The 9,804-nt window shown below is 41.3% G+C and overlaps 2 protein-coding genes and 1 non-coding gene across 4 annotated transcripts; 1 reads left to right on the top strand and 2 right to left on the bottom strand.

Annotated features, from left to right (window-relative positions):
* Positions 1 to 180: 180 nt before the first annotated feature.
* On the bottom strand, positions 181 to 5,973 carry LOC5501521 (pseudouridylate synthase 7 homolog). Its single transcript, XM_032369811.2, has 7 exons — positions 5,297 to 5,973; positions 4,461 to 4,973; positions 3,829 to 4,029; positions 3,378 to 3,481; positions 2,248 to 2,320; positions 1,218 to 1,482; positions 181 to 876 (listed from the first exon to the last, which is right to left on the bottom strand). The coding sequence occupies exons 1-7, from the start codon at positions 5,919 to 5,921 to the stop codon at positions 630 to 632; spliced, it is 2,028 nt and encodes a 675-aa protein (XP_032225702.1). The 5' UTR covers positions 5,922 to 5,973; the 3' UTR covers positions 181 to 629.
* LOC116608652 lies at positions 2,587 to 2,835 on the bottom strand. The gene has a single exon (XR_004292730.1). It is a non-coding gene; the product is annotated as a small nucleolar RNA SNORA53 (small nucleolar RNA).
* A 62-nt stretch (positions 5,974 to 6,035) lies between the features above and the next one.
* Positions 6,036 to 9,802, top strand: LOC5501517 (quinone oxidoreductase PIG3). Of its 2 annotated transcripts, none has more exons than XM_032369812.2 (5): positions 6,036 to 6,385; positions 7,399 to 7,430; positions 8,056 to 8,400; positions 8,517 to 8,761; positions 9,204 to 9,802. In XM_032369812.2, the coding sequence occupies exons 1-5, from the start codon at positions 6,066 to 6,068 to the stop codon at positions 9,393 to 9,395; spliced, it is 1,134 nt and encodes a 377-aa protein (XP_032225703.1). In that variant the 5' UTR covers positions 6,036 to 6,065; the 3' UTR covers positions 9,396 to 9,802. The 2 variants fall into 2 exon arrangements, with proteins under 2 accessions (XP_032225703.1, XP_001622806.2); XM_001622756.3 differs by having other exon boundaries at positions 6,037 to 6,385; positions 8,565 to 8,761.
* Positions 9,803 to 9,804: the final 2 nt, after the last annotated feature.

Raw genomic sequence — 9,804 nt, 5'->3', positions numbered from 1 at the left:
TAAGCGCACGCGCAAGAAAATCAAGCAGTTGTGTTCTCTTGCGCTTGCTCTTGCGTTCCAGTGAGAATCGGAAAATTACTTGTGCTGCGCTTACGCCAACTTAGTACCTACATCTGAAGTGGAGGGGGTTACAGAGATGGCACCCAATATACAGCAATAGCTAACAACAAGCCTTTGAAATACAATTTATACCCTTTACTTTAGTGTTTTTAAAACGTTTTTTTTTTACTAACACTAAACTACAATTTCACTAGTTCACTTTGTTTCACTGGTTTATGAAAACCACTCTTAATACTTTTCTAGTAGCTAACCTATCACCATCTGCTTCTTTTTCTCCTACCTTTCTACATGATCAAAACAAGTCTTTTAGGTTTACTAGAGACAAGTACAAGTGATCTAAAAAGATCAATCGCACATAAATATATTGGCTGCGGATGCCGAAAGTGTTGTGTTTTAACCAAGTGGCGTTATCTTTAAAGGCAGGCGTAGACCCAGGATTTCTTAAAGGGTACAGCAGAGTCATTCATCTTGTGATGTAGGTGTCAGTTTATAGGCTTGTGTTGCTAGTAACGCATCTCTTAGAAGTACTTGAGCACTCTACCATGGTACCCTAGCAAGGTGGTCGGGTGTTAGTTCATAGCTGCCTGTGTTGCAGGTGAAGTGTCTTTGCGCAGAACTTCCCGAAGAGCCATAGTGGCATAGCAAGATGAAGGCAGGGTAAGCTCTATCTGCAGAGCCAAGTACTGTCCGTCTGTCTCAGCGGGGATGTCTGTGCGACCCTCTAGTCTATCCAAGTCTGTGAGTGCTAACGGCGCCGTCACATCATTGTAATGGATAAATTTCCACGATGTGTGTTGGGGCTTTATAATAATAGGCCTAATAGTAAAAAAAAATAATAATAAAACTTTAGTTGGCCCATGTAATTCAACTAGCATTCTAGCCATTCTAGAACCTTAATTGTGCAACAGCTTTAAATGCAACCAAATAATCAAATTTCAGTTGGCCCATTTAATATAGCTAGTCTTAGATAACATTTCAGATCTTTGGTCAATTGTTTAACATATTTTTTTAGTTTTATATTTCAAATTAGTAAATCTAACGAAAAACTATGTGCAGAAAATTTCCACTATTACAGTTACCTATCCTTGGTTTGGGGTAATTCTGGGTGCTAATAATTCAGTTCCCCCCTACCCCACCCTCCCACACTGGGTCCAAACCTGTAAGCACCAGACAGTGAGTAATCCTTCACTCTGTGTCTCATCTTATCAATATCCACTCCGTCGACAGCCATTAGCTCACGGTACCAGTCCCTCACATCCTTGCCGGGGTAGGTAACATCATAGCCAGGTACTGGCATGACAACATCATGAATAGAGTACTTCTGGGACGAGATGTCATCATGGGAGAGGGTACGGACTTGGGTGTGGCCTGGTCTGGTGGTGGGGTCAAACATTTCTGGGTCACAAAGATCGGCAAGATCCTCTGTTGCAAAGGAAAAAGGAAGTAAGGCCTTATAGCACAGTACATACAAGACCAAGCAAAATGCTGCAAATATAATATGGCTAAGACGAAAGTACATTACACAGCCATGGCAAATGCTTAAGGCCATAAAAACAGCATAAAAAATTAAGTTTCACTATAAAAGGAAAAGCTCCTAACACCCTCGGGCCAAAGAACAATCAGCTGTCATGAGTCAATAGGTCTGAACACTCACTCTGAGTGCTAAATTCCAATTACATACCCTAAACAAAAATAAATATCATTTCTAAACTTGTCCACCAAAATTTTTTCTATTTATTGTAAAATAAAGTTATACCAAGCTATGTGTGCTCTAAAATATGAGCATTTTATCACAGCGCACTGGACTATGGACTATAGAATGGACAGCAAATAACTAATTCATCAAGCTCTTAACACAAATGACTTGTTACCTGTGAAAAAAAAATATAGTTTTATTCCAGTCGATTGAGGTATAAGGGGTATGAGATATAAGCATTTTTACAGGAGACTATTTTTTGACTGTTAGTGTTGAGGTGTTCTGAATATATTTGCAAAATCCAGCCTTTGGGTGAAAGGAGCTCTCCCTTTTATAGTGGAACCTCCTGTTTGACAGTATTGATGTGGCTGCCTCACCCACACAAAAGTAAATAAAGGAAACGTAGACAAACTACTTTGCAACACAAAGATGGTGCACAAACATCATTGACCTCATCTCCATTTGATTGTAGACTAATTTAATAAACTGACCTGATGCATCGGCCATTTCATTTGCTGTACCAGAAACAACAAGGTCTCCTTCCACAGGAACCAAACCATACTCCTAATTAATCACAAAGTTTTCACAGGTTTACAGCAAGGTTAAAAAAGGACATATAATATACAGTATAGGAAACAAATTCTTCAACCAAATGCAAATGTATTAGTTACAGTCAAATAAGTTAATTGAGTTTATCCAGTATTTTAATAATCTCTATGCCTTTTGTGCTACACTTACACAGAGACATTTAAATCCTGCTTCTAAGTCCTGTTTCTAAGTAAAAATATAGTAAATAAATGTCCCTTGTTTCACCAGGCCCAAGACAACAAGGTGTCCAGTCACACCATAGGTTACTATGGTAATGATTGACAGTCCAGAGCACTGAGGGCGGAGCAAGAGGGAGATTGATCTTACACACCCATGACTCATGCACTCCCAATGTGCAGCATAAGGCTGTCAAGTATCTCGGACGCACACACGGACACACAACCACATGATGAGCCACTAGGACGCACATGTGTTGTGATGCGGCGATTGTCACTGTGGATACTCCAGGAGTGGATCTAAGGAAGTGTGTGAACCATCTAGTCATTTGAAGCCTCCCATGAACAAACAGCACCCTTTAATAGAAGACTAACATTGACTAACAAGACTAACAAGCAGCAGCTTGATAACAACCTAACCTACTGCGTAAAGCTTATCTATAGAACAAACTAATGAACATAAAATAGTCAGCCACACAGCAGACAATATTTATCAACTAACTTATTTCTGCAAATAAGCTAAAATTAGAAATACAAAAATTATAAGAAGGTACAACAGCAAACAAATGACTGATGTGCCATTTCCAACAACAACCACTGTTTCCCAAAATACCATTTTTATTTTCTAATATTCCAACTATAGACAAAGTGAACTTTGTTTGATCAGGGGCAGATCTAGCTTTTCGCTAAAGGGGGGTTTGGCTCAGTGAAAAAGGGGGAGGGGGTAATTTTTTGTTACATATGTCTTTCTGGCAGCTCAAAGGGGGGTTTAAACCTCCTAACCCCCCCGCCCCTAGATCCACTACTGTTGATATGAGATATATGTAATTTGATACCATGGTGAAATCCTAGCATACCCTGATGCGGTGTGAAACCATATTGTTCCAGATGTAGCTCTGGTAAGCATGCACATACATCAGCCTGGTGTTCCTAGGAATCATCTGCAGCGCACCAACAAGATCTGAAATCAGCTAAGCTTAATCTAACATGCTAAATACACAGAATGTAGTAAATGGCCAATCAGGAGTGGGAAAGAATGCCTTGATATTGAGCTTGCCTTGACAAAATGCATGCTTAAACACAAGAATTTACTGATATGATAGATGTTATGGCAGAAAACTTTGTTCTGTGTGAAGCATTTTGAGACTAATTTTTATTTTATTTTACAACAATATGTTATTCCAGTAATATTCTAAAACTGTTCCTTCCAAACAAAAGCCTTTTTTTTCAAAGGACTTTGTTCAGTAGTAGTTTATTGCCTTTAATGAAGGACTTTGAGGAATTTTACATCATCATCATATCTCTCACCTTGACTTCCTTGATTGACAAATCCCTGCAGTAAATAGCTTTCAATACACTTCTTCCTTGCGAGTCGGCTCAATGCGCCCTTGGCATCTCCTGTACTCTTCCAGTATTCTAGAGCTTTGTTAAAGTCCTTTGGTTTGCCTTCCCTGGGGTTCAGAATGAGATCAACAGCTTCAGACCACTGGCTTAGAATGAGGGCTCGCCCTAAAAAAGATTCAATATCATTCAAACAAATAACGTCACTTAGACATTTTCACCTATTTCAAAAAAACGTTGTCAGTGCAAACGGCAATGGCAGTTCGATGACTGATAGGACCCATCAATCCCAAAATATTTGTTCCGAAATTCAGAAAAATATAAATACAACATAAGACTATCCATTTAATATAAATATATGGTTCTGACATCGCTTGAGTTTACAAATAATTACTTCCTTTAAACAACTTATTGTTGTAGAACTGCCATCTGGGAACTTGCCATTCGCTGTTCGAGCTGACAACCTTTATTGAAATGGTATATCTTTGCATGTGGGCAATGATTGATTGCTATCAAATGAAGAAATGGCAAGGTTACATATCTGACTGAGATAAAGCCTTATCTTTTATTGTTTTAGTTTATTAATTTAAATGCTTTACCTATGTGATGTGTAGGGACACAACTTGTTCCAAACCTCTGAAGTCCAAAATAATTAATAAATCCAACATCCTTCAGTGAAGTCATAGCCCTTTCAATCACCTCACAGTTTCCTGAAACATTTCTCAATGTAATGACAAAATGGTTGCCTGACAAGTCCCCAAGGCGGAGCTTCTCTTTGCAATACTCAAAGTTTCCCAAGCGCAACCCTCGTAAGGTGTTATTCAGTCCTTGAAGTCTCTCGGCAAGCACCTTATAACCACTAACTTCTTGAACAGTCACACCCCTTCTGTCTTTAGTTCCAGCATAACCAAAGACACCCGGTTTAACATGTAAGAGTTTAGCAAGAAGGCTTATTGCTTCCATAGTGTCTTTGTTTTCTTTAAAGAGAACAAACTTGCAGTGGTCGGGACGTCCCGCCGGCCATCGGTCAGGCCTCTTCCTAGAGGGGTTTCCTTGGAAACGGAATACTCTGACAGCTTTACGTCCATCATTGACAGTCACAGTGTCACTCTCTAGCCAAGGAAATCAAATAATACTGAGTTATACAGTAATAGTCTGAGTAACTCAGACTTTATACAGATGATTTTACAAAGAGGAAGAAGGAGGACTCTGATTTCACAGAGAAGTATCTACAAAAAGTAGAGAGGGGGAGGAGACTTCATACAGAAGATTATACAAACATGATGGGGTAGGAGAGAGGGAGGGAAAACCAGAATTTGTACAATAGATTTTACAGAGAAGGGGGGATTTGTTGTTCTACAATGGATATCTCTATCTTTTCTCTTGTTATTAAAATTTGTAAGAATAAAAGGGGGGGGGGGGGGTATCAACTCACCTAGCGTTGGGAATTCTTGTTTGACTGCATGGTGTATCTTTGTCCGGAGTTCTTTGTCTTCACAAGCTGTGAGCGTAGCCGAAGAGTTCTTTTCCTTACTCTCCAAAACACTAGTTATTTTCTGTCTATCTTCATCACTCAAAACACTAGCATCCACAGTTGGTTTTGCCTCTGTTTCTGGTAGGGTCTGGCTTGTCAGCCGTACTAAATTACCCTTTAAGTTTCGTTCATACACGATAAAATCAACGTATCTCTGTTTTAGAACCCCCTGGAAGCCCTCATGTTTCGCGATAAATTCCGTAATGCCAACATCTTTTTCTCTTGTTTGTGACGCTGGGGTGTTAGAATTGTTACAATTTGGTGTTTCTAACTTAGAAGCAGTCTTATTTTCCTCCGGATATTCGTCAACAGATTCTTTGCTTTGGTCATGTGCAAAGTTTTTGGTTAAAATATGTATCCCTTTAGTTTCATGTTTACCGCCGTTTTCTGTGCATTTATCGAGCTCAACAGCTTGTACACTACTTCGAGCATCTTTTTTGTTAATTATAGCTGCGGGTTTTTCGTCATCATTGCATATTTTTGCTTTTTTGGCGGGGACCTCAGAAGCATCGCAAGATTCAGCCATCTTTCTTCCCACGTGCTTTCTGGAGCCGACAAAAGGAAATAATTTTCATACGAAAACGAGGCTTCGCGACGCGCGTGTTGGTCAAATAACAATCGCTTTCTAGCCTCTCTCTGGCGATAATAACGCTTCCGGTCAGCTCACACTATGGAATGGAACAATAATCTTCGAAGTTTTGTACTTCTTGTCCATTTTGTGTTTAGATACTACGCCATTTCCGCTGAAAGCATGAAAGCTGTGCTATTTACTCCCGGTGGACCAGAAAGTATGTACATTGGAGATGCTCCTCGACCAAAGCTGAAGGAAACCGAGGTTTTGATTCGTGTGCATTTCACTGCTTTAAATCGAGCAGACACGTTGCAGAGGAAAGGCAGTTATCCCCCTCCCCCAGGGGAATCGGAAATTTTAGGCCTGGAAGTTTCTGGAATTGTAGAAGAGCTTGGTTCAGCATGCAACCTTGGATGGAGGTATGTATATTCCTTATCTGGTAGTCTTCCCCTAAGTTTCTTATGTTTTCTTTAAGCCGTAATATCACCTGTTTACTTCCGGCCGATTATGTAACAATCTCCAATGATTTTTAACGGAAAACGCGAAAATTATTTCAAAATTGTGGAAGCAGTGTGTCTATTGGAAGTTTCGTTTATGATGTGATTGATAATTTAGATCGAATGCCCTGTTAAAAAGCGACCATTATGCACTAGTCATTTGAAACCTCCACCCCCATGGGATTAGCCTTTGACCCTGTACAAAACTGAGAATGCCCCCACCTCCTTGGGACAAAACTGCAGGCAAATGCCCCTTCACCTTGGGATGCAAACTACAGGCAACCACTTGACATTTAAGACAACAAGTCATCTGAAATTAGCCTTTATCTTTCAAAGCCAGTACACTTCAGCAAGTACATTTGTACCAATAACTATATTAGATAAAATTTACTAAAAAAATTGAAAAATAAATCTGGTTATGGTTATCATTCATATTCGTTTTCACATGTTTCTTCATGCATTTTGCCACACGCTGTACATGCTTGCTACAGAAGAGAAAGAGTCTCAAACCAGACGTTTGCAAAACACATTTGTGACGCAAATCAACCCAAACCCCCAGGGTGGGGACAAGTCTTGGAGTCAAAAACTGTCAATTCCCCCACCCCCTTTGGACAGATTCTCATTAAAAAGTGCTGTAATGTGCCATGTTTACCCCACACTTCCCCGAGACCATGAGATGGGGGTTTCATAGTGCATTAGTTCTAGCGCTGTTAAAACAGGGCTTTGTGCTGCATGTACATTAGAACGTCTTGAGGTATGACTTGTGACTAACACTTTCACAGAACTCCAGTAGCTTAAAACACCCTTTACTTGTCCCCCACACTACATTATAAAAACATATAAACAATTTCAGAAAGAGTGATATGGCCAGTAATGTGAACATGGCATTAAATGACTTTCAATTACATAAATTGTTAACTGATTTTTCTCCTCAGGAAAGGGGATAAAGTTATGGCCCTGGTACCAGGTAAGGGATGACTTTATTATCATCACGTCATCCCACCATGCATGACACTTACACCAAACGGTGATATTTTATATTTGCACTCCAACTTTCATGACATTTGCATTCCATCCTGCAAAACATGTACGTCACACCCGCTGTGCCTTAGATTTGCAGACCGGCCTGCTTGACATCAGCATACAGCATTACATGACGGTTTCATTTCACCTTGCGTGACATCTGCATCACTAGAACCCTGCATTACATTTTAAGTGTGGTATACAGCAGGTCAAGCATATTGAGTTGTACATTTCTGTATGTCATAAAACATGAAAATCACTTGCGCACTAGCTTATCAATCACCTCCGAGTGGTTAATGTATGCTCCTTGTGCCTGATTTTTTATCTTTTTTTTAACCAACAACTCGAACCCAAGAAGATCACTTGAACATTCTTAAACTGAGAAACTGTTATTATCCAATAATGAATTCTCACACAAACTAGCCAGTATTCTTGTTTTCCCAAATAGGCAACAGGGGCAGTCATTTCCGTCACCACAGGCATTCCTGCATTTTCCCAGTCTCTCATAGACTGTTTTGACAAAGTACAACATGTTTGATGTAGTTTATTTTGTGGTGGCTTCACTACAGGTGGTGGGTATGCTGAGTTTGCTGCCGTCCAGGAGTCACACGTGATGCCAATCCCCAAGGGCATGTCACAGTCTGATGCAGCCACCATCCCAGAGGTGTGGCTAACCTCCTTCCAGCTCCTACACCTCCTTGGTGATATCCAGCAGGGAGACAAGGTTCTCATCCATGCAGGAGGGAGCGGTGTTGGTACGGCATCTGTACAGCTGGTGCGCCTGGCGGGAGGGGTACCTTATGTTACTGCAGGGAGTCAGAAGAAGATACAGGCTGCCATGGACCTGGGCGCTGAAGGAGGGTTCAACTACAAGGAAGGAGATTTTTCAGACTGGGCCTTGGAGGTGACTGGAGGTATGTAATTGTAGAGTAAACCATCTGTCATCAGCATTCAAAGACCGTTTGATCGCAACCCTTTGAGAGCTTGAAAGAGTGAAACTTTCATTGACTCTCATCTCTGTTTGATCGAGGCGCGGGACTCAAGGCCTTTACTAAGATATCTCGCCGTTCAAACTCAGGTGAAGGCATGGATCTCATCACGGACTGTGTTGGCGGGTCCTACTGGCAACAAAACATCAAAGCTCTTGCTACAGATGGACGATGGATATTGTATGGCCTGTTAGGCGGGCCTAATGTGGACGGCAACCTGTTGGGGCAGGTCCTTCGCAAAAGAGTGACACTCAAGGGGACAACCTTGAGAACTAGGTCCATCAAGGTGAGCAGGAGCCAGGGGCTTGGTTAGGGGTGGTTCAAGCCCCCCCCACCCCCTCCCCTTCAGTGCCGTAGCAAAGGGTGGGTAATAACTGCACCTTTTTGAAAGACGTATAATTTCAGTTTGCCAAGCAGTGATTTTCAACTGTCATTAAAAAGGCAATGCATCCACATCTAGAAGGACTTCGTCTCGCTACAGTTTTACTAGCAGCAAAAATGCAGTGCATCTGACTCCCAATAGCTTCTAAAATAACGTGTCAATGAGACCAGACGAGACGTTGTTTTTACCTTAGCGAGCACTTGGATAATGGGGAGGCTATCCCCTTATAGATTCGGAAGATTTTATAAAACACAGAAGGGCATCTGCGCCTTTTCAAATACAAGGAATGACTTACAACTTATTTTGCTACGATAACGCTAGCAACTTAATCTTCTTTTTTTTGTAGTACAAAGCAAAGCTGGTCAAGGCGTTCACTGAGGCAGCAATACCGCACTTTTCAAGCGGCGAACTGAAGCCGTTAATCGATAGCATACTGCCAATGGATCGCATTCAAGAAGCACACACTAGGATGGAACAGAACCTGAACACAGGAAAGATAGTGATACGGGTGGCGTCAGAGAAAAAGGCGGAGTTATAAACAACATGAGCACGGGAAAGGGTGATAGGGGGTCCCCCGTCAGAGGAGTTATAAACTACACGCACACGGGAAAATAGTGATACGGATGGCGCCAGAGATAAAGGCGGAGTTATAAACAACACGAGCACGGGAAAGGGTGATAGGGGGTCCCCCGTCAGAGGAGTTATAAACTACACGCGCACGGAAAAATAGTGGTACAGGAGTCGTCAGAGAAAAAGGCGGAGTTATAAACAACACGAGCACGGGAAAGGATGATAGGGGGTCCCCCGTCAGAGGGGTTATAAACTACACGCACACGGGAAGATAGTGTTACGGGTAGCGTCAGAGAAAAAGGCGGAGTTATAAACTACGAGTTTAGTACACATTTTTAGTGGAAGTGTATTCACTAATAAAAAGCTGTCTTGACACA

Source organism: Nematostella vectensis, chromosome 14, assembly GCF_932526225.1.
Source record: "Nematostella vectensis chromosome 14, jaNemVect1.1, whole genome shotgun sequence".
Taxonomy (NCBI): Eukaryota; Metazoa; Cnidaria; class Anthozoa; order Actiniaria; family Edwardsiidae; genus Nematostella; species Nematostella vectensis.
Note: the sequence above shows the minus strand (reverse complement) of the source record. Positions and strands in the feature narration are given on the sequence as shown.